The 27,850-nt window shown below is 44.4% G+C and overlaps 1 protein-coding gene across 6 annotated transcripts; it reads right to left on the bottom strand.

Moving 5' to 3' along the window:
- Positions 1-98: 98 nt before the first annotated feature.
- On the bottom strand, positions 99-26,951 carry abca5 (ATP-binding cassette, sub-family A (ABC1), member 5). Of its 6 annotated transcripts, XM_061755322.1 has the most exons (38): positions 26,336-26,945; positions 25,653-25,884; positions 25,229-25,402; positions 25,042-25,139; positions 24,140-24,366; positions 22,904-23,045; positions 22,207-22,395; positions 21,449-21,596; positions 20,209-20,386; positions 19,449-19,510; positions 18,327-18,613; positions 17,925-18,044; positions 17,504-17,642; positions 16,641-16,731; positions 16,431-16,570; positions 15,421-15,540; positions 14,984-15,209; positions 13,788-13,954; positions 13,592-13,719; positions 13,019-13,156; positions 11,964-12,077; positions 11,736-11,906; positions 10,735-10,848; positions 9,916-10,056; positions 9,757-9,825; positions 8,830-8,921; positions 7,530-7,653; positions 7,251-7,368; positions 6,340-6,431; positions 5,343-5,503; positions 4,829-4,904; positions 4,639-4,733; positions 4,140-4,259; positions 3,888-4,040; positions 2,693-2,772; positions 2,559-2,614; positions 2,349-2,396; positions 1,132-1,261 (listed from the first exon to the last, which is right to left on the bottom strand). In XM_061755322.1, the coding sequence occupies exons 1-37, from the start codon at positions 26,447-26,449 to the stop codon at positions 2,367-2,369; spliced, it is 4,926 nt and encodes a 1,641-aa protein (XP_061611306.1). In that variant the 5' UTR covers positions 26,450-26,945; the 3' UTR covers positions 1,132-1,261; positions 2,349-2,366. The 6 variants fall into 6 exon arrangements, with proteins under 6 accessions (XP_061611301.1, XP_061611300.1, XP_061611302.1 ...); XM_061755320.1 differs by lacking the exon at positions 2,349-2,396 and having other exon boundaries at positions 975-1,261; XM_061755321.1 differs by lacking the exon at positions 2,349-2,396 and having other exon boundaries at positions 975-1,261; positions 25,698-25,884.
- Between the last annotated feature and the right edge of the window lie 899 nt (positions 26,952-27,850).

Genomic DNA, 27,850 nt, shown 5'->3' with positions numbered 1-27,850 from the left:
CATTATTAGTTACTGACCAATTATTTAATCATTTAAAAAACTAAGCATAAAATGGTTCAAAATGAATTAACACATTGAATGTGATAACTACAACAAAGAACTAATAAATACATTTTAATGAACCAATTTCAGAGGGAAAAATGCTCAATTACAACAAATATTTCAGGACTGTTAGTAATGTAAATACCGGATGGGGGCATTAAAGAAGGCCCAAAGAGTGCCGCACGAGACGCGGAGGCGTCTTCCTGGCTAGCGTGCGCTACGCGACTCAGCTTCCGCCTCCCGCTCGGCCCGGGACGGCGTCCGTGCTGGTGTAAAATGAAGGGACGGCGGGGCGGGGCGGGGCGCTTCACTAACAATGCGACGTCGTGATCACGTGTGCCGCTTTGGTGCCTCCATCCAGGACGGCTCACTCTTCCCATGAAAACCACGCAAATACAAAAGCCCCTTTCACGCTGGCGCATCAGTAGGCTAAGATGGTGATTCTGGACGGCGCACTTATTGTTCAAAACAAAAAGCTCCATTTGTGTCGCTGTTTTGCAAAATTAGTGTACGTGTACAACCTGCGTTTATCCATCCGCCTTGCTTTGGTGCTTGCATCCGGACGGCTCGCTCTTCCCTTTAAAAATCGCTCTCAAACACAACGCCGGCACCCAAAAAAGACGCTTTCCCGCTGCCTCTTTGTCGCATCGGCAGCGCGTGCATTGATCTTTCAAGCAGAACCCCCAGAAGCAGTCTTGATGCTGTGGCGGCACCTGGAATAGTGACAATTGCTTTCAACACAAAGTGGGTGAATCGTTCTTAAGTGTAGCTTTGGCAACGTGGAAGGCGTTCACATGTTCTGCTTTGTTGCTTCCATCCTGGACAGCTTACACTTGCTTTTTTGCGGTCTGCAAAATCGACGCAGCAGACGTGACAGTAGAGCCGACATTTTATCAGCCATGGACTTTGAGAAGCAGGACAGTCACGCAGCTGTTGCGGCGTCTCGTCGGGACAATCGCTTTTGACACAAAGGCTGCGGCCGCCAACGTGAAAGGGGCTAAAGATTTGACGCCCCGCGCGCGCACACACACACACACACACAAAGTCTTGTTTTTTGTGTGTGTTTTTTGTGTCAGCGACGTCACAGCTGACACACGACGCTGTCGCCGCGGTCGCCCGCGGACTGGTCGTGGCGCAGACGGCGCCACTGGAAAGTGGTGCTGAGCGAGCCCACCTCATCGTCCTCGCCTTCCTGCTCCTTGGCGAACTCCAGGAAGACCTGCGGACGCAGCACAAGACACCAATGGATGCCGCTGTTGTAGCTCACTCAAATATTCGTGATTTAGGGGTCAGGAACGAGCGGACGATTCCGAATGGCGTCGCTGCGTTCGGAATCATTCACTCGTTCCGGGCTTTCGTATAGCAGATCTAGTTCGTTCCGAAAATGTCAACTGAAAATCCCGTTCTCGTGATTCGAGAGTCGGGAATGAGTATTCTATTTCTGTTATTTAATTCAGTGACCAAACTTGTAACTTAATTTACTCAAATAGTGTTGTGTTCCCTCACCTATTATCAGATTTGTTTTTTGGAACCTCTCCTCTTATATATTTGCTGAAAAATTCAGCTGCTGTTCTTTTGTGCAGAGTCCAAAGCAAAAAAAAAAAAAATTTTTTCCACTAGGCGGCACGGTGGGCGTCTGCCTCCCAGTTCTGAGGACCGGGGTTCGATCCCCGGCCCCGCCTGTGTGGAGTTTGCATGTTCCACCCGCGCCTGCATGGCTTTTCTCCAGGCACTCCGCTTTCCTCCCGCATCCCCAAAAACATGCGTGCTAGGTTAATTGAAGACTCTAAAATTGCCCGTAGGTGTGAATGTGAGTGCGGATGGTTGTTTGTTTGTATGTGCCCTGCGATTGGCCGGCGACCAGTTCAGGGCGTACCCCGCCTCCTGCCCGACGATAGCTGGGATAGGCTCCAGCAGCCCGCGACCCTCGTGAGGTTAAGCAGTAAAGAAAATGGATGGATGGATGGATGGACTTTGCCACCAAATTGTGGCATCTCAGTGCCAAGGAAGTACTTTAATTAGGAAGGTGGGCCCGGGGGCCAAATTTGGACCGCCACATCATTTGATGTGCCCCGCGAAAGCAAATCATTTGCGTCAACTTCCATGCCTCTTGCTAAAATCTGTATCAAAATTTCAAATTGTCAAATGTAAAAAATAATAATAATGATGACCAAAGCCTTTTTACAGTTAACCTGATGGGTGGGGGGTGGGAGGTTTTAACAGTAATCCTGTTTAATGTTAAAATACTTTCTATCCTACTCGTCTAAAAACAGATATACATATAATTTGCAATACTTGCATTTTACCGTTTTATTTTCATGACTTCACTTCTGTCCTTCAAGGAACGGCGCCCTCTATTGACCAGCCACCGCGGCGATGAAACACAAATATGGTTTCAGTCATAGCGGCCCTCTGAGGGAAACCGTTACCAACAATGCGGTCCAACACAAAAATGAGTTTGACACCAGTTTGAACGTGATGATGATGATGGCGAGTGGAGAGCGCGGCCGTCTCACCTGTTCCAGAGTGGACTGCGAGAAGCTGTACTCCTCAAACTTGAACATTTGCTTAACTGCACAAAACACACGACATCGACTCACTTGATGATGTCACAACTTGTCGCAGCGAGTGTGCGTGTGCGTTGACTGACCGCGCTCCAACTGCGAGAAGGCGCTGGCCAGAGAGCCGACGTCCTCCATGGGAATTTTGTACACCATCAGCGTAGCGAAGCTGCGACAACAAACGACCAATCACAGAGGGGACGCGAGTCCACACGTCGCGATGACCCCGCGATCCGAGGGGAGGTCAACATTTACGAGCGTCACTTACCCCTACCGCTCGCTCAATTGATCAATAAAGTATCTACACTGCAAAAAGTCAAGTTTAACAAGAATATTTGTCTTATTTCTAATCTGATTCCACTTAAAATAAGACATCGTCTAAAAATTCACTTTTCACAATAAGTAAAAAAAAAAAAAGACAAACGTATCAACTTATTTTCAGTGAGATTAAGAAAATTGTCTAAAAATGTTACTTTTAAGGTGATAAGTCGTATTTTAAGTGTAATCAGATCAGACAAGAATATTCGAATAAGACAAATATTCTTGGTAAGAGTCGCCACCACACCTACTAAGTCGTAAGATTGGGACTTGATAAGCTGGAGCCATTCCATTATCGATCGCTTTCTCAGTGGGTGAGGGAAGGAAATAAGAAAAATGTCATATAATCTTTCTGTATATTGCTGTGCTCTATGGACAACATGTTACAGTATTTTTCCTTAAAATGACATGAAGTCAGTGGCAATTTTCTCTGATCTTTTCTCCATTTATTTAAAAAGATAAAAGGTAGATACAAATCCCATAAAACATAAATATCCAGCGGAAAAGTACCATTCCAAATATCTGGTACTTCAAGCAGTCTTAAAAGAGTCTCTAACAATGTGGTTGATGAAACAAACGGTAACAAAATACGACAACGAAAGCAGATTCTCAGCACATCTACCAGTCGCCTCATTAGGCGCCGTCGGCTAAACGGAGTGGCCCCGCCTTGAACGGGCTTACGCACATCCCCATTAAGAGTGAAAGGTGGACAAAAATTCGACCTCCACCTCACATGCAAGTACTTTTGAGTTTATTAGTGGTGAAGTGAATGCATGGAACTAAAATATACACAAATAATATCAGAACTTGGTCGCTACGCTGCAGATTTCGTCTATCGAAAAAACTCACTGTACTGGGAAGCGCTTGTCAAAAAGAAGCGATTTTTGATTCCCATCTCTACTAAGTAGCGTGTGTGTGTGTGTGTGTGTGTGTGTGTGTGTGTGTGCGATGATGCGTAATTGTCACCTCTCCTGTCTGGAGGCATGCGGGAAGATGGCGAGGATCTCCTTGTGCAGCAGCGCCCCCTGCTGGACCTCTGTCGGCTCCTCCCCGAGTTTCAGCTCCAGGCCGTACCCTCGGCCGTACTTGCCCTTTAAATGCTGGATGGAGCCCAAGCACCTGAAGGACGCAAGGAAGGAAGGAAGGAAGGAAGGAAGCACACATAAGACACTTTGTCTCCTTTGCCCGCCAAGACGACGACGAGCGGGGGAGACGCGCCTCAGCCGGCCCGACACCAGGATGGCGACGCGGTCGCAAACGGCCTCCGCCTCCTCCATGTAGTGCGTGGTCAGCACGGCGCCGCGCCGGCTCCTCCTGAAGGCGGCGCGGATGGCGCGCCTGTGCACACGCACGCACAAGTATCACGGGGAAATCATTTGGCTTTTCATCTACTCCAGGGGCAGGAAAAATATTAAAAGTACATTCACGTACAAAGCCCATTCCCTTCTTTGGTACTCAAATGTCTTTATTAAAATGTATTTATTCACCTCATCAAATAATTGGGTTATTGAGTTACTGTAATTTATAAAAGAAAACATTGGTAAAACAAACCATTCTACATATGCAGGAAAAAAAATATGAATTGAAAACAAATGAATTGTTTAATTCCAACTAATTATAAATAAAATAGAACAATGAGTATAATACCACTTATTTAATGAAATCATTGGTAGATTCATTCTAATGTAAAAATACAATTAAAAGCAAAACTTCTCACCACACGCGCTGTTTGGACTTGGGGTCCATCCCAGACGACGGCTCGTCCAGTAAAACCGTCTGCGGGTTCCCGATCATGCTCAGCGCGAAGCACAGCTGACCAGAGGAGAAGGACAAGCCAACGTCAAGAAGGGAATTTTTTCCGGGGCGAAAGGAGCGCAACGTGTGCTAATGTTGTTTTGTCGTCTCACTTTTCTCTTGAGTCCGGCGGACAAACACTTGGCTTGCTTGTGCACGTGCTCCTTCAGCTCCAGAGCGTCCACCACACTGGAGAAAAAGCAGAAGCGTGACTTTGACGCTAATATTTTTCACTCGTGACACCGCAAAGTAAAAAACAACAAAAACACAGCTGAGAAAAGGCTCTTGATGGCAAAATAATCGTTTATTTACAAATATACAATGCAGAAAGGCATTCGACGTCTGCACTTGATGAATGTATTTGTCAGTGGCGGCCCGCAGTGCAATTCCAGTTGACCAATTTAAACGTCTATGGCAGTGAATGCATATTTTTTATTTTTTTTTACTTTTACTCACAAGAGTTGAATCAGTGCTTTTACCAGAGACTTTATTTACACCCATATTTGTACTTCTACTTAAGTCCAAAATGTGACATGCAAATGGAACACTGTTGAAAATGCAGATTTTCATATGTAAACAGACGAGACTTGTTCATTCCAAGTCAGGTGGAGTCCTAAAACCACCCACCGCTTAATGATCCCGGGGACGTCGGGACCCTTCAGACCCTTGACGGTGGCGTAGATTTGCAGGTGCTCCTGCAGCGTGATGCGGGGCCACAGAGGGTTGACCTGGGGGCAGTAGCCCACGTGCTCAGACCCCGACTCGCTGTCGTCGTCGCCCGTCAGCACCTGAGCGCGGCCGACGTGTCGGCGGTGGGAGACAAGTCACTGGTTAATAAAACAACAACAACAACAACCTTTTTATATATGATTATGGAAGTGTATCTGTGCCATCTGAGTTTGAATTTCTACGTTTCATTTTTTTCCCAACTTGTCTATGTTGAAACTTTTTAACAACTTTTTCAACTCAAGAACTTTAGCAACATGATATTTGAATTAAGAGATTTTTATTTCAACTGTATTTTTGGAAATGTCGCATTTTTTAAGAACTAACAAATTTGATGGTGAAAAAAAATCTGTGAAATTCAAAATTAAATTTAAATTTACAGATGTAACCGATATACTTCCATATATTGCATCTGACAGCATCTTAAAATTCTGTGTAAAAAAAAAATCAATGTGAAAAAAAATTCAACATTTAAATTCAAAGTCAGACGTCAGATTCCAAAAATCTAATTTTCAAAACTGGTTTGTTTAATCAATGTTCTGTTTTTTTTTGTATTTGACATAAAAAAACATCTACACATCTAAAAAAATATATATTTTTTAAAATTAAACATCTAAAAAAAAAAGTAAAAAACAAAAAACAACTCCGAAGACACATAGACTACCATTTATCGAATTTGAATGAATGAATGAATGAATGAACAATGATTTTTATTTTGCATTAAAATATTTAGTTTTAAAGAGTTGAACATTTAAAAAAAAATCCACATGTAGGTGTGTGTGTGTGTGTGTGTTCATGTTACGGAAAGTACTCGAAGCTTTGGTGAAGTGCTGGAGTCAAAATAAGAACAAAAAAAGTGTCCAGGGAAGCAGCATGAGGCATTTGAGACCCTCGTCACCTGTCCTGCCGTGGGCTCGATATCGCCTGACAGCATGTGCATGACGGTGCTCTTGCCAGATCCGTTCGGGCCCAGCAGCCCGAGAACCTCGCCTGCAGAAGGACACGTGAAAGATGAACACCATGAGGAGGATGATGGTCAAAATGGTGGTGAACTTGTTGCCGCTGTCCACGTAAAAACATCCGTCTTGCGGCTAAAGTGCTTCAGTTTAAGAAGAAAGTCCTCGAAAAGCTTCAATTGGTCAATTAGGGCCTTGTTAATATTGTCAGCTCAAAAGTCTGATTGAATTCTTATTTTTACAATTAGCCTTTTTCTTTTTTTGTTTTGAAATCATCACTAATCTGTTAATGCATAAGCCCGATGGGGGAACAAAAAAAAAACAATTATGATTCAATTTTGCTCCAATCTAATTCAATTGCGAAATCATTGTTTCAACCATATTTGATTGTATTCATCTTTTTATTTGATTATGAGGAGAATGATGAATAACAAAGCCTCTGATTATTCATGGAGTCATTTTAAAGACATTCCGTGTGGTCTTGTATGGGTGAAAATTCAGTTTACAATTTCAAATGTCAAAAAGTACACAGGGTTGCTGATTTGGTATTTTTCTTGTGTTATTTTTTTGTGCTCAGGCCAAAACAATAAAAGCATAGCTTTGGCGACCATCTTGGTGGCAAGGAACTATGTAGAAGTGAGTTGAGGCGCATTATTTTGACAAAAGTAGTGCTTTGCCGCCATTTTATGGCATGTATAGTCAATTTTGGCGGGCTGTCAACATTTCTGCAACTTGAGTTTTAAGGTTTGGAGCATGTAAGTGTGTATATTTCATCGTGATCAGTCGTGATCATTTTGGTCACGTGATGGTAAAGTTACTTGGTTCCACGTGTAGGTCAAACCAACCAACCAACCTTTACGAACGCAGAAGGAGATGTTCTTGGTGGCCACTTTTCCGCTCTTGTTGTGGGTCAAACCTTCCTTGCGACCTTTGTACTTCTTCCTCAGGTTACTGGCAACCAGCAACGGCTTCTACAGGGAAAACCACACAAAACTAAAACTGTATACAGTCTCTGTATTGCAGGTTTTCCCGTTTTGCTTGTGGGCAAGGAACGTATCCCTCGCCGTCAACGAGGGTTGACGGTACGATGGTTTCTATTGTCTTGTTGCGCCGATTTCCATGCGCTTTTTACCTCCTCGCAGGAGCCGAGCGCCTCCTTAACACGAGCCTTCTCCATCCGAACGTCCTCATCCTCGTCCTCGTCCAGGCCGTCCTCTGGGTTGCGCTCCGCTTTCGGGCTGCCCTTGGATGCGATCCTGCGACACGGGCACACAGAGCTCACACTTGCCCCCGCCCACAAAATGCAGGGCCAACCCCCGGCTCCAAAAACCTCTGAAATCAGGAAAACTGCTATTGCGGCATTCCCTTTTTATATTGCGATTCATCGTTCTTGCCCCTATATAGTAGGATTTTTTTTTTTATTTAATGTTTTTTTTTTTTTTTTTTTAACAGTACAACTGCTGCATATTTGCCATTCGCTAATCATGGATGCACACAAGTGCAGTCTAATATAAAAGTATCACATTGGCAGCATCTTAGTGCCAAGGAACTATGTTCAAGTTAGTTGAGGGTTTTCATCTGGACAAAAGTAGTGTTTTGCTGCCATCTCGTGGCATCTATAGGCAATTATAAACCTTTTGGGGATGCCATTTTCTGCAAGGACGTGTCGCCACCCCCTCCCCTCACCCAAAAAAAAAAAGGTTTATAATTGACAATATAATCAAAAAGGTGGCTGTAAATGAAACTCCTCAACTAACTTCAATGTAGTTCCTTAACATCAAAATGCCACAAGATGGTGCCAAAGTCATATTTTTCTGACTTTGAATCGGTGGGAAATGTTTTATTAGCAGGCTAAAGTAATAGTTTTATTAGTATGCTTTTAAGAAATACTTTTATTACTATTATGACGTAATATATGTATCACTTTGGCCTGCACATAAAACAACAAATCACACGTCCCCGAGAGAATATACATATCTGTATTAGTATTGTAGTATGCTGTTTGTATGTGCCACTGCTCCGTCTGTGCTAAAGTAGTTGTTGTTATTTGAAGGTCCAGAATTACCGTAATGGCTATGCTCCTTTCCCTCCGTCTGTCCACATTAAATGCTAAATGCTAAATTCTCTTTTGTTTTATGTGTGAACTTTATGAGTTGAAATATGCTCACAGTGTGGTTAAAATGTGTGTTTCAATATGTTTGTGTTTAAAGAGAGGGGTAAAACTATATTAAAAAAAATTAATAAATAAAACAACATCTTGATATGATGGATTTTTATTGATTGCGGGTGGGCTTGGAATGCATCCCACGACTCTATTGTGTTTTCACTTTTTAGGGAGAATTGTGCACTACATTTCCAGGGGTGCATGAACACATTTTACCAAACGGAAAATGATGAGAATCCCCGAGCAAATGTGCAACAGTGACGCTGACCTGCACGAGCGATCCGTCCTGAAGGTCCTGCCGCCCCGACGGCCCTCCAACCAGCGCAGCGCCAACGTCAGCACGATGCACTGCAGGTAAGGCTGAGCACACAAAACACACACACCAGCACGCTTCACTTCCTTCGCTTCAACCCGCTGCGGCAAAACCGCGGCCACGGCACACATGGAGCAAGGAAGTAAATCAGGATATTTTGTCCATTCATTTGGACATTTTGTTTTCGCCCTTTAAATTAGCTCATCAATAATTGGTAACTCGATTTTGAAAAATTTGACATTTACTTTACAAACATAATTTGTTTTCATTTACTATTACTTTTTTTTTTTTTTTTAAATGGACTTAAATCAACAAACCTTAACATGAATTATTATTTTACAAATATATATATATATATGTTCATTTTTTATTCATTCATTTCATCAAATGTTGTGCTAATTCATTACTGGAAAATAAAGCAAAACAATAAATTTATATATCAATTTCAAATATCGTCCCTGTCAGGTCAAAACCTTGTTGTACGTTCAAATATGATCAATTATAAAAAAATTCGCAAATTGAAACTGTTGTTTTTATGCATTATTCAAGTGTTGAAAATAACTTGACAACCAATCCATTAGCCCTTCAAGGCTTCAACTGTATGTGCATGTCATAAAACTCCGCCTCTTCTCGCAGTCTGTTGCCTCAAGATATCATTCAATATTATAAATACAAAAACTTTAAAATGATCAAATCGTTATTAGACTACACTATTTGCCATACCTTACATTTTAGTTTTGTTTTTTGCCATTATCATCATCTACTAAAAAACTGGCTCATTTGTCAGCTTAAAAATCGAATGTGGTCCTCAAGCGCAAAGTTTTCCCAGTCCTGCTTTGGAGGAGGAGGATGATGATGCTACAATTTCACTTGTTGACTTACAGCAAAAACGGCGAAGAGCAGGTTGCTGTGGTAGATGTTCATATCATAGGCAGATGAGCGGAAGGTGTCCTGGGCAGCAAAAAATAAATCAATCAATCAATAAATAATCACCCGAGCGATGGCTCATACTCATGCGTCAAGGCACTACTGTACTAATACCTTGGTGATGCAATTGAGGCAGCCCATGAGCGGGTAGAGCGGGTTGAGGACGCACAGGGCGTCGTGCAACGCTCCTGCGGTCACTGCCGGGTTGCCGCCCACCAGTGGAAGGTGAACCAGCGAGACCGAAACCACACACACCTGCGAGACCCACACATGTACACGACATCCATGTGGTGAGCCCAGTCGAAACCAAGACGCACAGTTCGGCGGTATATAGCTGTATAACTGTATTTATTATATTTTCTGCATCAACCAAGAGAGTCGGGGGCCACAGACAACAGAATTCATTGATATAACAGCAAGTGGTGCAGATCCTGAAGTAACAATGCAGCCCCAGACTAGATGGAACAGTACAACAATTTGGAAGGTTTTCAAAGGTTTTGAAGCATGACTTGCCTGTTTACGGTGATTTCACAGCATCCCAATTGGACTTTGATTCGGCCACTTGAAAAATCTTTTTTTTTTTAGGCATTCTGAGGTGGATTTGCTGCTACGTTTCAGTTTATTGTTTTGCTGCATAAAGCAAGAGTGTTTGAGGACACAAACAGGACATTACAGGAAGTGGTCCAGGTCCTGAAGTGGAAAAGCAGCTCCAGAGCATCACACTACTACCACCATGTTTGAGTGCTTACATGTTATTTTTACACCTGACAAAACAGGCCATGTAAGGTTTTCAAGGATTTTCGAGCACCAACTGCCCATTTAACACCATACCACAAACAGCATTTTAATTGGGTTTAAGTCTGGACTTGGGGGGTCAAAAACTATTTTCTCAGCACTGTAAATAATTATTTTTTTCAGCTAGATGTTGCTTACCATCATGGAGATGACAGAAAAGAAGTCCTTGTTGCTTTGGACCCGAGCGAAGCCGAAGGAGCACACGTACGTGAAGAGGATTACGGCCGGAGCAAAGCCGACGGTACACACCACCTGAGAGCCAGACAGAGAAATCAACACAGTGTTCTCACGCTACGTCACAGATCCTCTTTCGCACCTGCGCTATATCACAGATTTTGAAAATTACTTACGAACATTCACCTTAACATTTTAGGCGTTAAAACACGTTTGCACTTTTATTACTTTGGCCTGAGCAGAGCATAAAACAGTGAATAGGACAGTCCCCCCCACGCCCCCCCCAAAAAAAACAATATTCTGCGAGGGTTCACTATGGCTTTTGTTCGACATGTATATGGTTTGGTTGAACATTTTGGTGTTAAATATATAATGTCTGATTCTCTTTTGTCTTGTCACAAGTGACAAATAAACAGCGCGAAGGAAACATGCTTTGCCTCTTACTTGGAAAGCTGTGTGAGAGAATCTTTGCCTTTTCTCAAAGCGATGTTATCAGATCATCAGAAAAAGTGTTTTAGTAAGTTGAAATGCATTTGAATCTAATTTTATTTCATTACATAAAAGAAAAATGCAGACATGCTTACAAGGGTAAAAAACACAAAAGAACACCTATAACACAAATTGTAATGAAAAGGAGCAGAGAGAAGAAAAAAAAATTCATTGAAATTTCCCTTTCAGCCGCTCTCATCAAATAATTCAGCCAAGTCTTCGAAATTATTTTTAACCTGTTCTGCAGATCACAGTTTTAATTAACCACTTCATTACAGTATTTAATACTCTTGATTTAATGAGCTTGACTCTTTTTGTCTAAAGCATGTGGGAGGGTTGTAGAAACGTTTCGATGCGGTCTCTTTACATTGCGGATTTCCACATATTGCGGGCGGTTCCGCCCCACAATAAACGGGGCTTCGGTCGGTGTGCACTTGTATTTGTGTGCGCTTGTGGCGTGAGAAGGCGGCACAGACCACAGCGGTCAGCTTTCCAGAGGAGAGCAAGTCGCCCGTGTGGAAGGAGAAGAGGATGACGGTCATGCAGGACAGGACGAGGTAGTAGAAGGGCACGTCCACGGCCGCCTGGCCGCACCAGTAGGCCGACGGGAGCAGCCCGGACACGCGCAACGTCGAGCGGCACTTCAGCTGAGGAGGACACAACGCGTTAGGACGGGATAACACGAGGAATTCTTTGGCGTTTACCTCTCGGTCCCGCGTGTGCTCCATTGCGAAGTAGGCCGGCATGCCGGCCGCCAGCATCCCCAGCAAGATGGCCTCGATGAAGACCAGCACGTAGGTCGTGGAGTCCGGGATTTGCTATTGGACACGAGAAAATGACGTTACGTCACCACGTCTGGAAATCATCACTGGCTGCTTGTCAGTACGAGTTTTTCTTGGGTAGAAAATTCGCCCTGAGAAGCTCTGACATCACAAAAGCATTTTTAACTGTGAATGCAGTAGCATGCCAGGGCCAAACCGAAACAGTTGGCAGTGGCGCCTAAAACTGAAGAGAAGCGCCCCGAATAAACACCAAGAATGGTCCAAATTGTTGGTTCTTTTAAGCATGTGAATTTTGTTTCTGTTGTAAGCAAACATGTCTGATTTCATCTTAAATGAACGTTACATCCCAACAGCGCAGTTTGGCAGAATTGCAAATCGGAATCTGTTCCCAATTGCCTTACCTGGATAAATAAAGGTTAAAATCAATAAATGGCGAACAGTTCTCTGACTAAAAGGCACAGCGTGCTTTCTTCAAGCTCTTTGCCATCTCAGCTGAAATGTACCATTAAACTGACACATGCAACAAAATAATAACAACAATTTTCAACCAACCCATATCATTTCATCTAATAAAAGTCCGGAAACTTAATGCTCTAACATAATGACAAAGTCAATGGGAATTAGCATTAATGTCCGCACTTGGACATGTGCTACAAAGTGGCCCTCGATGGGCCAGACCATTTCAGGTCGGTTCAGTTCAATTTTGTAATCACCAAACCACAACAGAACTCGTCTTAGGGCACTTTGCACATGCAGCGGGTCGAAGAGCCCATTCCTCACTCATTCAAAGACGACCACTGGATGGCTAGGAGTGCAAAGTGAAAAATAGGAGGCTGAAATGTAAAATAAGGAAGTGAAATGCGGTCAACTACCATTTAACAGGGCCACATCGAAACATACTCTTTTGCAACGAGGTTTCATTGAATGTAATATCAAAAGCCAGACAAAATGGCGCCTCAAACGCTGTCGAAACTCACATAGTCAAAGGGTTTGGTCCGGGTTCGGATCTGGCCGGTGCCGTTCAGGCCTCTGAGTAGAGCATTGCTGAGGATGTTGACGGTCATTGGTAAGGAGTGGACGGTGGTGCTGTTGAACGCCACGCTGTACCTGAAGCCCTGCAACAAAACGCACTCCCCTTATTCATCCGACTGGAAAACAATTTGAATGCACTGCACCCCACCACACACAGTCACGGCGCAGGGATAATGGTTGCCAGTCGGGGACCTGCTAACCGGAATAATGGGAGGGGTTTTCACATCTCTCTTGGTTGCACTCCTGGGGCCTGCGCCCACCCACCCCTTTGGTGGTCCCGCCTTCCTCGATCTCGCTCAGCAGCCGAAAATGTCATTTTTGTTGTTGAAAGTCACGTGATGCGACATGGCATTTTTGATCGGCCGTTACAACTGCGACGCTGTGACGTGCGATCCAAATTTGCAACGGCACACGGCCAGCCGTTCGTGAAAACTAATTGCAGAACCCTGCCCACCCACCGCGCGTCAATTCAGTCGCGTTGGCCGTGTTGCGGTGGGTGCGCGGCAACCTTTAGTGACCTTGCTGGATCCCGTCACGTTGATGGCGGCGCTGTGAGGAGCCGCCTCCATGTAGTCGCTCTGCTTCATCACTTCCACCGCGATGTCCTGCCCCTCCAGGTTACGGATGAAGTCGGAAATATCCGAACCTGCGGGAACGTTAAACACGGAGTGAGAGCAGAAAAAAAATTCAGCGCCTCCTCCAGGGGCGCGTCACCTGTAGAGTTGAGAACCAGGAGGCTGGTGGCGTATCTGCGAGGCGGCTGGTTCCTGCCGAGGAGGTAGATGGGCAGGAACTGGCGTCCTGGTGAGCGAATCTGGATGTTCCCGGTGGTCACAGACAGGACGAGCAAGGCGGCTACAAACACCAGCACCAAGGCCGCACTGACAGGAAACGAATATGCTCTCATTAGTAAGAGTACAAGTAGCAGTAGCATGAAATTCACTCTACCCATAAAGACTGATTGATTGATTGATAATCTGCAAATGTTGAAACGGAGGCAAGTGGAATTCGCTTTTCTGGTTGTTCACAATGACAACAAAGAGGAGTCCAGTTGCCTCAATTCAACTTTTGCAAATTAGCATGAACCCAATGACTGACAATCCACACAAACAGCAGTAGTACTAGCGGCGGTAATAATATCCGTAGTGGTAGTACTAATGGTCTGAGTGGTGGTGGTCAAAATTGTAGTAGTGGTGAAATTAGTTTTAGTGGTAGTAGTAATAATAGTTGTAGTGCTAGATGTCGTAGTAGTCATAGTCGTAGCACTAGTTGTAACAATGTTAGTCGTGATGGTGGTACTAGTACGAATAATTAAGGTGGTGGTAGTAGTTGTAAATTGTCGTAGTATTACTCATAGTACTAGTAGTAACAATGTTAGTAGTGATAATGTTAGCAGTAGTAGTGGTACAGGTGGTAGTAGTAGTTGTGGTGCTAGATATAGTAGTGGGAGTACTACAGGTGGTATTAGTGGCACTAGTAGTTTTAGTGGTGGTATTAGTAGTGGTGATAGTAGTGCTGGAGCTAGTTGTAGTAGTGGTCGTAGTAGTAATGTTAGAAGGGGTGGTAGTATTTGTAGTAGTAGTGATGGTGGTAATAGTAGTGGTACTAGTAGCTTTAGTGGAGGTGGTTATAGTAGAAAAAAAGTGCTTGGAGAATGACTTTGATGCATGGACATCGATCGCACATGATTAAAATGTGTTTAAGATACAGCTGATGATTTTGAAGAAAAAGAATGTGGTCAAATTTCATAAATTGACCACATTCTAATCATGTGCAACTGAAAATAAAGTATAGTGTAGTAGTAGTAGTGGTGGTGGTAAAGTGGTAGAGTAGAAGAAATGTAAGAAGTGAGGCTAAGTGTTGTGCAGGTGGCACTGGATTGAAATGAGCGGCACTGCACTGCAACTCACACGTAAATGAAGGCCTTCCTCTCGCGCCACAAGTTGAGCAAGTGGAGCCGGGCCAGCGAGCTGAACTGCTGGCGCCACAGGGCTCCGCCTCGCGCCACCTCAGACTTGTCCGAGAAGGTCAGCAGCCGCCGGTCCGCGTCATCATCATAGCAGCCGCCGCCGTTGCCACCGGCCGCCGCGGTGTCACTCTCGTCCTCTGCCGGCTCCCGGTGGAACACGCTGTAGTCTTTTGCCGGATCAGAGTACAACAACTACACGTTAGAAACTGCACTAGTGGACAATTCCGCTGGATTCCAAGGATATGGATAGGTGGGGGGTACCAATTAAAATCGGATATCAGATTTTTGTGGAGAATTAAAAGAAAAAAAAACTGGTGTTTTAGTTTGTATGCACTGGCAGATGTTCGGGTTTGTCGTCCGCTTTGGCGACGCTCTTACCTGATTGGTCCACTTCAGCCTCCGCCTCGAGACGCAGAAAGACGTCTTCCAGCGTCGTCATGGAAACGCCATAGTTGACCAGGCCCAGGTCGGGTCGAGAGTCGAGCTCCGAGAACAAACCTAACGAAACAAGAAAGTGGAGATACACCAATATGTACTTTTCAAGGTCCATACCAGTACAGCTTATTACTAGTCAAGGAGGCCGATAACTGATATCTGAAAAATCCACATGTAATTGACGCCCTCCTTAAAAGTAGAATAATTGTCTATAAATGCCATAAAAAGGTTGCCAAGAACTACATGAAGCTCCTCAATTCACTTCAACAAACTTCGAAGATGCAAAAACATTGTTCCAAAGTGGGGCGGGGCTTTGTCCCTGTACATTGTACTACAGTATTTACAGGTAATTAATAAGCGGTACAGAAAATGGATGGATGGATATTACACTTTATCCAACCAGATTCTTTTCAATCTTTTATTACATTTTTTAAAAATATATTGCAATTTTTCTTCATTAAAACGCAATAAAAAATTGGGGTATGTGGAAAATTCCTTTGGCATACAGCAGTGCCTCGAGATACGACTGACCTAACTAACCTAACTTTGTCAAGATACGAGCCATCATTCCAATATTATTGCACCCTCGTCAGTGACTTGAAAGTAGTGGTGCTATGACTGTATTATACTGCCACCGGTGGCCAAGGTGGGCATACCAGAAGGAGCGCCACATGAAGTGAATTGCAGCAATTATAGTTTATATTATATTTAATGATGTCATTGTGTTATGATTTTATTCAGGATGTCCAGACCACATTTTTTTTAATCTGAATCCAAGTCACTTAAAAAAATAATTATTTTATTATTCATTTTGTTTAAACGCGCCAAAATTCTTGAATAAGCAGGGATATACCGCCAATAAGCATTTTTGGGGTTGGTCGCCACCACACCCCCAAAACAAAACAAAAAACATTTGCGAACAGGTGAATCCACGAATACGCGGTCCACCGTACCTGCAAACCTGTCCCTGCTCTCGAAAGGCAGCGTGAAGGTTAGCTCCGCCTCCTGCTGCCGAGTCAGCTTGGCCTTGGGAACGTGCTGCTGGACCAGCGAGTAGATTTTCTGACAATCGCAGCGTTCGCTGACGGACATCCTGTCGGGGGGAAATGAAGCAGCGTGCAACTGGGAAGTGACCGAGCGGAGGCGACGTAAGCGCCAAGTACCTGAGATGATAGCCCACGCCGCATTTGGTCTTGAGGTACATGGACGAGCCCACGCATTTGAGCCGGCCTTGGGAGATCACCGCTTTGCGATCTGGACAAACAGCACAGCAGAGATCATTCGGCCTTTGACGCTCCACCACGAATCGCAAGAACATCTCGAGATCATTCGGCCTCTGACGCTCCACCACGAATCGCAAGAACATCTCGAGATCATTCGGCCTCTGACGCTCCACCACGAATCGCAAGAACATCTCCTCACATTCAAGGTCGTATCCAAAAAGGATAAACTCCAAAAGGCCTCAAATTATCCTGTAATATTTGGTGTAGTAAATTATCAGTTTTTCATTTATTTAAAAATTAGAATATCTTTAGACAGAATGTTAACGGGGGAGTCTGCAGTAAAAAATAAAAAAATAAATTACTTTTTATATATTTGTAAAACTGTCAGTATAAACCTGACAGAAGTACATTAGTGAAGTGAGGCGACATTCAAATCTTGCCAGCAGTTTTCAAGATGCAAATTAACTCCTTAAGTGACTGATTGTCCATAAAATAAATATTAGTAATACAAATATTATATATACACATACAACTTATTTTAATTAATAGCCTATTTAATTATAACTGATAGAAAGAAATACCACCATTATTTTCTTAAACTAGAAACATTTACATGAACAATTACAATAATAGGCAAGTTAATTATAATTCCAAAAATATAAACCATAAAACCCAAAAAATAAGTATTATTAAAATAAAGTATTTTAGTTACTTCTTTTTAACTTTTTGTCTGTTTGTTTACCTTGTCTACTAATGACCTGGTCTATCTATCTGTGTGCGTGTGTGCGTTTGCGTGTGCACACCGGCGAGGATGTCGGCCTCGTCCATGTAGTGCGTGCTGAGGAGCAGCACTCGGCCGGCCCTGCGACTCTTCAGGAGCGACCACACCTGATGTCGGGAGTAAGGGTCCATGCCCGCCGTGGGCTCGTCCAGGAGCAGGATCTGAAAAACATCCTCACCGCCATCATCCTGTTGCAAACTGAAACCAGCAACAAACTTTCAAAGCAGTGTTTATTGAGCCAATATTTGACATTTGAAAATTCTCATGGCACACTACTCAACAAAAATGTCACTATATATTTGCTGGCATACACTAAATACATGAAAAAAATATACATTAGTTGTAGTAAATAAATAATTTTCGGACCAATGACGTGAAGATGGATAATTTTCCACAGCAGGCACCGTGGTTGGTAAAGAAGGGGAAGGGCATCGTGGCGGTACCTTGGGGTCTCCCAGGATGGCAATGCCCACTGCCAGCTTCCTCTTCTGGCCTCCACTCAGATTCTTGGCCTGAGCCGTCATGATCTTCTTCAAGTCCAGATCCTTCAGCACTTTGGACACCTTTTGGAGGAGGGATGAAACTTTTAGTAGTGGATTATATAAAAACAATTAAACAAAGGGCTAATTTAAATCGATTAACGGTGATGTTAAAAATAATAAAAACAACCACTGAACCAATGCAAGTCTCATGCTGAGCTGAAAGCCAAAGAATAAAAATGTTATTTTTTAAGATGGTACTTGGTCTACCGCTGGCCGAGGCTAACTGCTTTAGTGCATCCTTTCTGATAATCGAGATGATTTTGTTGACGATAATCGCGATATGACGAAGTGCGGCGACGTTACCTCAGTGTCTACGTCTGCCGACGGGATCCTTTTAATGGCGGCGAAGATCCTGAGGTGCTCCTCCACGGTGAGGACGTCGAAGATGATGTTGAACTGCGGGCAGACGCCCACCAGTCGCTTCATCTCGGGCCCGTCGGCGATCTCGCCCACCGGGGAGCCGTAAACGGAGGCCGAGCCGGCGGTGGGGGGGCAGATGCCGCACAGGACGTTCATCAGAGTGGACTTACCGGCGCCGCTGTGGCCCAGCAGAGCCGTGATCTGGCCCTCGTAAATGTCAAAGGTCAGACCTGGAGACGGAAACGCACATTGCCATGTTACAATTTGATGCACAAACTACAGTCGGTGCAGTGACTTGAAGTCAATTTGAAGTGAGTAGCGACACACAAGTATACCAGAAGTGCAGTTAGCATTAGCCATTACTCGTGATGTTTGTTAGTCAAAGTTGCGCGTATCGACCGCTAAGTAAGCTATTTTGGCTACAACAAGTCGTACGCTTTGAGTTTCAGAATAAGAGCACAATACAGGAAGTGCGATGTTGACTGTGTAAATGTTGCTAATTTAGCGGCATTCCTTATATCATTTGTAAGTCTACTTATTTGTTGTTTGTATATGTTTGGGTATAATGAACAACAAATACTTCCTTTATTTTTGCTGTATTTCTTTCTGTTTATATATAAAAAGAAACATATTTGAAGCCCGTGCTGACATATTTGTTCTCGATTTATGACTTATTTTGTTGTATTCAATTATTTATTTTAACGTGTCAAAATGGAAATGTTTTATTTCAGTACCTATTTTTTTTCTTTTGAGTGAAAAGGACCGTTTTGAATATTACAGTATTATCGCATGTGACCTGACTGATCTTAAAAAATAATAATAATAATAATAATTAATTATAAAGAAAAATAGCACTATTTTATGCAAACATAATGCAAGCAAATAGTGTAATTACTGTGTACATTCTGTAGTATTCATGAGTTATATGGTGTGCCTTAAAGGGGCAAGTAAGTGAATTTCAGCTCGCACACACACAAGGTGCCGCTCATAACTGGAAAAACTGCTCATTTGGGGCACTTCAGCACTGTACTGTGTAGACGTGTGCTATGTGAATGTGTAGAGCACCTCTGAGCGCCTCCACGGTGTTGTTGTCCTTGTCTTTGTACGCCTTGCTGATGTTGTTGATGCTGCCGTGAGGGCGCCAGTGAGACGCATCCAGAAACACACGACGTAGAAAAAGAGAGCGGAGGGAAGATCAGGTTTTAATCATGTTCTGTATCAGCAGTAGGGCTTTCAAATTAAATTAACAGGTTTTTTTCCTTCCGTGAACCCATTTAAAAAAAACTTTTTTTTCCCTTCTATTTGGTTATAGAAAAAGCAAATGACAATGATATTCCTCTAAACAATTTAAGCTCAGTTGTTTTGCCCTTGTGGGATTTTCTTTATTTCACCAATGCCAAACATGCAAGTTTGTTTGTTTTGTTTTTAAACCCCCCAAGCAGCAGCATCCACAGTAATAGAACAAATGTTTTGTTTTTTTTCTTGACGGATAATGTCAAAGTATTTCCTGTCTTTTGAATTTAAGTTGCGAGCTGCTTCCCCCCCACCTTTTTTTTTTTTTTTTTTTTTTTTTTTTAAGTTGCTCCAGCATTTGAAAAAGTGCCTGAATATAGCAACCAAATGACTAATTTGGCAACACTGACGGTGCTTTTGTAAACTAGCTCTTCTCTTTTCTGCTTAGAACTACGGAAGCCGCTAAAAGAGATGTTACTGATAAAACAATTGATCAAAAATATTAAGCGCCCATCCCTAATCAGCAGAACAACAACATCGCCCCATCCACACTTTTCAGGATAAAATGGGATCCGGAACCGAGCCGATTTACCGGATGGCCTCTCTGCCTCGGAACTCGGGCGAAACCGGCTCCACCGACTCCGCGCCGGCATGAGCGCCGTTCACCTCGGCGTCGTACACCGAGCTCACTTCCATGTAGCGCTTGGTGCGCTTGGACCAATAGGACGGCTTCAGGAAGTACAGCAAGGACCTCCTCATCCCAAACTCGCCTGCGACAGATTTTGCCAGCGGGGATAAAGACCAGAGGTGGGAGGAAGTCACAAATAAGGCTCAGGTCTTAACTTTCAAGTTTTAAGCACGTCCCAAGTTTGTGAGAGGCAAAAGTCAAGTCAGCTCGTTACATGGGTTAATTAAATACAATCTTGCCGCACATATATTCGCACATTAGCCACTTCTGTACTTGTGCTAGCTGTACTAACACATTCACATTTTCTAACAGTCAGCTGCCCACCCAGCTGAATTGTCATGGAGTGTGCGGGGGTGGGCAACTACTTCCCATGAGTGGCCAACAGCCAATCAAAAACGCATGAGCTCTCTCTCACACTCAAAATAGACACCCAGGTTTTGAGCTTGAGCGAAACGCAGCTGGCCGCCGCCAAACCATACAAATACAGTATATATTGTTTGACAACAATACTTTTCTGCGTATCTGTGGTTGAGATGGTGAAGTGCGCAATCTGTCGTATGCGAGCGATGAACAAAGTGCGCCCGGTACAGTCGGCGACTGGGGCAGGGCAACCTCTCAAAATATCCACATACACGCCTTTATTCTCACACACTTGCTCTCTTTGTGGCAACCCGCTTCTTCCTTGAAAATCTCACCACGTTTTTACGGTTCACTAAAAGTAATACAGTACAATCTAGAGCAGGGGTGTCCATTCAGAAAAATGGATGGCTGCAACTAGAAATCCTAATCCATCTCAGTCTCCTAATTTGTCTTTTCAATTACATGCAACAACACTCAGGTTAGTTTATGTTTGACCAGCTATCGGTGAGCTCGTTGCAAATGAAAACATAATCCATAAAAGCAAATGCAATCATCTTTGGAGCGGGCACAGAAAAAATATATTTTTTAATTCAAAAACAAATGGCACACTGGCTTGAAAATGCACATTTTCAACTGTAAACAGACAAGGCGTGTCAAGTCATGTAGCTCAAGTCGAGATCAAGTCACGTCGAGTCTTTCACATGTAGCCAAGCAAGTGCCAAGTCCTAAAACTGGCGACTCGAGTCTGACTGGAGTCCCCCACGTGGTGAAGACGAGCGCTCACCTGGCAGCACCTGGTCCAAGTAGACGGCCAGCAGTAGATACAGAACGCAGTCCAAAAGCAGCATGAGCAGCGGCACATAGAGCGGGTGAGGTCCGCTAGCCAGGGAGGAGAAGACAGCGCCATCTCCTTGCGCCTCCAGGTACACCACCTGAGATCACATGACACGCGTCACACTTGCCTTCGACGTGTGCGCGTTCAGAAATAACTATTTGGACGCGGCTACAGGCTGAATGCACAAATGATGCCCAAGCCTTAAAACACGCAGACTGGCTAACGGTTAGCCAGTTAACAGCCAGCCGCTAACCTGAGCCAACAATAGCCACTAACTCTCATTCGCTGACTCGCACGTCACTCACCAGACCCCGCCTTTTGACACCAAACACATTCAAAGTCACAAAAACTGCAGGGTAGAACAGGAAGAGGACAAAAATAATACTTGCACCCACTTCACATGCATATTTTGTATTGATATTGTTGTTTCGTAATGCAAAAGCCATTTTTATGCAAATATTCAAACAATCCATGGGATGATCAGAATAATAGATTAAGTAGAAAAATAGCCCCAGCCCTAAAATACTGTTGATCTGTATAAACACGGACTTCCGTTATATTCATTTTGTCCATTTTGAAACGGCTTCCTGTATTTTTATTTTGGGACCGTATAATATGATTTGAGGAAAAGAAAAAAATGCCTGTAAACACAGAAACTCTTTTTGAGAACGGACGGTAGCACATCTGGCGCAATTTGCGTGTGCGACCTGTGCGATGCCAATGGAGAAGGCCGTGGGGGACAGCAGGCAGAGGACCCAGACCAGCGGCTGAGGGAAATCCTTCATCAGGACTGTGAGGAGCGACAGGCATCCGAAGACCACCGTCAACATGGAGCCCACCGTGCTGGCAAGCTTTGGCTTCTTGAATAACGGCGTCAGCATGAAGGAGAAGAAGATCTGTGTGTGGAAAGACGGACGCTGAGGGGTTGAGTTACGTTAACAATGAAACAGGTACAGTCATCTCCCCCCAACGTTCTCAGTACGGCCAATCAACCTAAGGCCGTAAAAGTATTCCTTTGGGCGCCATCTTGAGAAATCTTGGTGCCCAGGAACTATGTTGAAGTGAGTTGGGGAGCCTCATTTAAATAAAAGCAGTACTTTGGTGCCATCAAGGAAGTATGTTGACTATGTTTTATGGGGCGGGGGTCATCAATGAATCGTGATTTTGGCTCTTCACTGTAGGACAAGGTCCCAATCCCAGCACCTAGTGGCGGTTCACTGTGTTACATACAGTATTCTGTGCTTTCGATTTGTGTGTGTTTACTTTGCAAAAGTGTATTTGAATAATGTGTTTAAAGCACGTGGGAGGAGTAAAACTCTTTGTATGGCAGTTTTTCCCGGATTGCGGGTGTATCTGTAACGCACGGCCCGGGGCGAACGGCGGTCGACTGTATGGGGCACTCACCGAAGAAATCCCGTAGAGGAAGACGAGGGAGAAGACGACGAAGAAGTTGCTATCGGGGAAGAGGGTCGTGCACGTGGCGATGACAGAGATCAGGACGGACATGGCGCTCACCAGGACGGCGTACAGCAGGCCCCACGACATCCTGGAAGCACAGCGAGCGGGTGACGCTTCAAAGACGACGACCGGGCGCCAGCAAACGTCACGTCACGTGTCGACGAGGCCCGACCGATATGAATTGTTTTTAAGCCGATCCCGATATTTGGCAGGATAAAATTCTCATAACGATGAATTGGCCTATTAATTACAAAAATATAACATGAATAAAATAACTTTTTGGGTTCCCTGAACGCTTCCAGCAATGAAGATATGATTTACAGACAGACCACTTGACACTTTTCTGAAATTGCGTCCTTTAGTATTTACAAAGGAGAGAAAAATCTGAAAAAAAACTGCAATTTTCTTTGCCAATACTTTTTGGAACGTTTGTTTGAAAGTCATTATTTATCTTATGCTGTAACGTCTAAATGTGTACAAAAACTGGCAAAGAAATCGGCAGGTTTTTTCCAATTTGAAAAGGGGTTAATATAGGCCAGCCGATTCAATCGGTCGGGTCCGACCGAATATAGACACAAAACAACGGGCCTCATTCACTAACTGTGCGTACGTGCCGATTTGCGTGCACCAATCTGATACTGAATATGTTTGTATACAGTTTTTGTTCGTACTCTGCAACTCATTCAGTGCGTTGGCACAGATAATGCAGGATCAGCTTTGGAGAAAACCTTAAAACACGCATTTGACCCAAGATGCAACTACTGTCATTTCTAAAAACAATGATTTTGGGCGATAACTCAAACCGGCAATTTGTTCAGGGGGTTCACTAATGTCCTAAATCACTGCTTCTCAAGCAGCCTTGCGTGGACCCCAAGTGCTCTGTGGTAAGGGTCCGTGCAAATGAAATCGTTTTCAAAAGATCATTTTACTCAAATGTGAGACCTTGATCTACCTAAACTACAGCGGGTAACAGGACTTTTGTAATTCATTGTATTTGAGTAAGAGATCTCGCCCCCATTGTTGAAGGTGCTCCATGAAGCTGTTAATACAACTTGACATGATCTGCGTTCTTTTGAAATTATGAGAGCGTTTCAGTGGGCAAACACTATTCATTTCTTGATAACATGTATTATTAGTGAATATGAGGCCCAATGAGAGGACAGTCCCGGTCCTGCCGTTTACCAGAATGCAGAGTCGTAGAGACCCATCATGGTCATGGTGTCTTTGATGCGGCGCTCCTTCTCGGCCGCCACGTTGACGATGAGGAAGGTGACGAATGGCGTGAAGGCCAGCACCAGGTAGATGGAAATGAGGGCGTGGGGGAACTTCTGCACCTCCACCGAGCCCGGCTGGCCCATCATCACCACACTCACGTCCATCTCGCTCCACACCGAGCGCTTGGTCCGCACCTGCACACCGCCACGCAAGCGATGCAGACATTCGGCGACAACTCTATTTATCGAGCACTTCAACAACGTCGGCTTCAAGCTGAAGTTTGAATGTATACAAGCGAGTGCAATTTTCAAACAGACGTTATCTCGTTAGCATACAAACGAAAGTAACAATTCAAATCTGTCCCTTTCGGTTGTCTCTAGCGACACTTGACTTGATCGCCGGATCTTATGTGGACGCTGGTCGGTTCCATGTTGGGGCGATGCTCCTGGGCGTTACAGCATTGTAGACTACCGATATTCTTTTCTTTTTATATATGGTGCAGAGTTAGCATAGCACAAAAAGAATAAGGGATGCACCTAACAATTACTTTAACAGTCCATTAATCTCGATTATTTTTCCTGTCCAGTCCTGGAATTTGCCCCAAAATGGCTGCTTTAACATTTAATTTGGGCCATGGATTCTTCAGACTTTTTTGTCAATCGGTAAAACAGGTTTCAGGGATTTTTTTTTCCCAACTTTCCACGAATTCCCTCATAGAGTTTGATAGAAATGCTAAAAATAAAATGACCGCTTTAAACCAAAATGGGCTCAAGACCTTTTCGTCCACTCAATCTTGCGTGGATCTAATTTTTTCCGATCGGTAGGACTTTAGATCAAGAGAGCTCTAACGTGGTCCGGGAGCTCCTCACCTGGATGATTGCGGCGTCGATTAGCGACTGGAGGCGGACGAATCCCGAGTACCAGTAGTTGGCCGCTCGGCAGTTGACCGAGCCGCTCAGACAGTCGGCTGCGGAGGAAACCCAAGCGCAAAAAGACAGATGAATGCAGAGAGATGACGTCGGAACGATGATAATTCCGCCTCCGCTGCGGCGTTACCGACGGACTCGGTGAAGTCGCCGGGCGGGGGCAGTTGGCCGTAGGGGAAGCGGAGGCTGTACGAGGTGGCCGAGGCGTCGGCGAACACCACGCCCACGAAGCCGGACGGCTCGTACAGGCTGGCGTTCTCCAGATCCTCCTCGCTGCTGAACCTCTCCAAACCGTCATGCAGGTCTGCCAGCACAACACCAACAAACGCGTGTCTACGTCAGTGACTAACTGAGTGAGGAGACTAGACTAGTGCTTGTCTGATTGAGTATGTGTGTGTGTGAGAGACAAACGTGCATGTGAGTGCGTGTGTGTGTGTGTGTGTGTATGCATGCGTGCGCAGGCGTTTGTTTACCTATGAATGTGTGCATGTGTACAGTATGTGCATCTGTACGCATACATGTACCAATACTTGTACATACTTAGGCATGTTTACATGCATGTACGTGTGCACGCGAATGGCCGAGCGTGCGCGCCTTACGCATCTCCCGGGCCACCTCGTCCATGATGCGGCTGGTGACGTCGGTGACGGGCGTGTAGCCGAGGCCCTTGAAGACGTAGTCGTCCCTCTCCAGCTCCACGGTGCCGACGCCGCCGTAGGAGACGTGCGGATTTTGCATGCTGATGAGGATCAGCAGAGACAGCAGGAGCAGCGGGAGGAGCACTTCCTGAACGCACACAAGGAAAACCGCAACATTGTTCCGGAACCATTCAAGAGTGATTTTAAAGAGGTTCTCCGGTTCCTCTGCATCGTTCCCAGCCGAAGGTGTCGTGGCTCGACTGATGGCTCAAATAAGTCACGGACGGATGATCTGATCTGAACACAGAGCGTTTTCGAAGCGCCGCGGACCCCTGTGAAACCGAATGAAATACCATTCGCTTTATTCCAACTCATGTGTTTATTGGAGCATTTTTATTCAGTCGGGGCTTCTAACCTAATTATAACCAGAATTTTAGAATCCAGGTAAACTAAGGCCCGTCAGGTGGATGTTCTCTTAAAAGGAATTCACTGGTGTAAAGCTTTTTTCGTACAGTTCCACAACCAGGTCACAAAGCCCCCTTCTCTGCTGTGGGTTCACACGAGTTCCTTGTAGCAAAAAGGCGAGAAGAGAACCAGACCTGCAAACTCTGCTGTTTGGTCCTCCACTTGATGAGCACGTTCTTGTACAGGAGAACTCGGGTTTGCTGCCACACTGCCGCATCTCTGACACCCGCGGCGGGCTTGGCCGCCATGACTTCCGCAACGCAGCTGTCTGCCCGCTGCTGGTCTCACCTGCGACGCACGCGCGCGCGCACACACACACACGCGCGCACGCACACGCACGCACGCACACACACACACACACACACACAGCTATACTGTCCAAGCTGCCAAGCTGGACGCCCTCTCTTATCTTGTTGCTGTTAAATCATTTATCCATATTAGGAAAGTAGATAAAATTTTAATAATTGTACTAATAATATCATCAATCAATGTTTCTTTTAGCATCACTGCGCTAACAACACAACAATCAAGCTAGCAGGCGACAGCCAGACCAACTCTTTGGTGACAAAAACAACAAAAGACAACATTTAACATACTCACGTAGAACACAATATTATTAAGGCACTGAAGACCTTTGCGAGGTGGATGTTTTGTATTTGTCACACATTATAGTTGACTTATTACTGTGCATCGGATCCCCATTTCGTTCGTCACTTACTTCCTGTCGTCAGAAAGTGCACGCCCACAAAATTGCAACGTAGACCAATCAGAGCTGCCCTTTGTATGATTGACAAGAGACCTCCTTCTGGAACGTTTTCGTCATAAACACGACCTAAAGACGAAAAATGAACACAAAAATTAAATTTGTAAAAAGTGATAAAGTGACTTTATAAGATGAAAATACAATTTAAACGTCACAAGACCATCATAGTGCTTCGAGTTTATTCAAAAACTATATTTTCGTAAAGTCAGTCTTTTCGTCATAAATATGACATAAATATGAAAACGTAGAAAACTAAAATTAGCTTGAAAGAAACTATAAATCGATTTCATCAAATTTAAATACTATTTAATTTCAATGTGGTCAAGCATGTTTTCAACAGCTTTATTTTCATCTCTGCGACGTCGACCAATCAAAGCTTTTCCTTGTCTGAGTGAGATTTGCACCATTCGTTTGAAGTAACCACATGTACGTCACAAAATTTTTTATTTTTTTTTTAAATCCTAAAATACATCCATCCGTTCTCCGTACTGCTCGCTTCTCCTCATGCGGGTCGCGGGCGTGCTGGAGCTCATCCGAGCCGACTCTGGGCAAGAGGCGGGTTACACCCTCACCTGGTCGCCAGCCAATCGCAGCCCAAAATAAATACTTTACTGAAATAAAACAAAAATCTACTTTACATACAATACCATAAATGACTAAATGACTCCAGGCCAGTCGCCTTGATATCGGTGGTCATGAAGTCCTTTGAACGCCTCGTGCTGGACCACCTCAAGAGCGTCACAGGTCCCCTGCTGGACCCCCTGCAGTTTGCCTACCGACCCAACAGTTCTGCGGATGATGCAGTCAACATGGGGCTCCACTTCATCCTAGAACACCTCGACAGGGAGGGGACCTACGCGAGGATCCTGTTCGTGGACTTCAGTTC

Source organism: Phyllopteryx taeniolatus, chromosome 19 (assembly GCF_024500385.1).
Source record: "Phyllopteryx taeniolatus isolate TA_2022b chromosome 19, UOR_Ptae_1.2, whole genome shotgun sequence".
Lineage (NCBI taxonomy): Eukaryota > Metazoa > Chordata > Actinopteri > Syngnathiformes > Syngnathidae > Phyllopteryx > Phyllopteryx taeniolatus.
The sequence above is the reverse complement of the archived record's forward strand: the minus strand, read 5'-3'. Positions and strand labels throughout refer to the sequence as shown.

Coding starts and splice junctions, on each gene's coding strand:
- abca5 (XM_061755317.1), bottom strand. CDS start 26,449: ATGGCGGCCAAGCCCGCCGCGGGTGTCAGAGATGCGGCAGTGTGGCAG. Junction 25,140..25,228: donor CGACTTCACCGAGTCCGTCG/GTAACGCCGCAG, acceptor TTTCCTCCGCAG/CCGACTGTCTGAGCGGCTCG. Junction 18,614..19,448: donor CACCGTGGAGGCGCTCAGAG/GTGCTCTACACA, acceptor TTCCGTCTCCAG/GTCTGACCTTTGACATTTAC.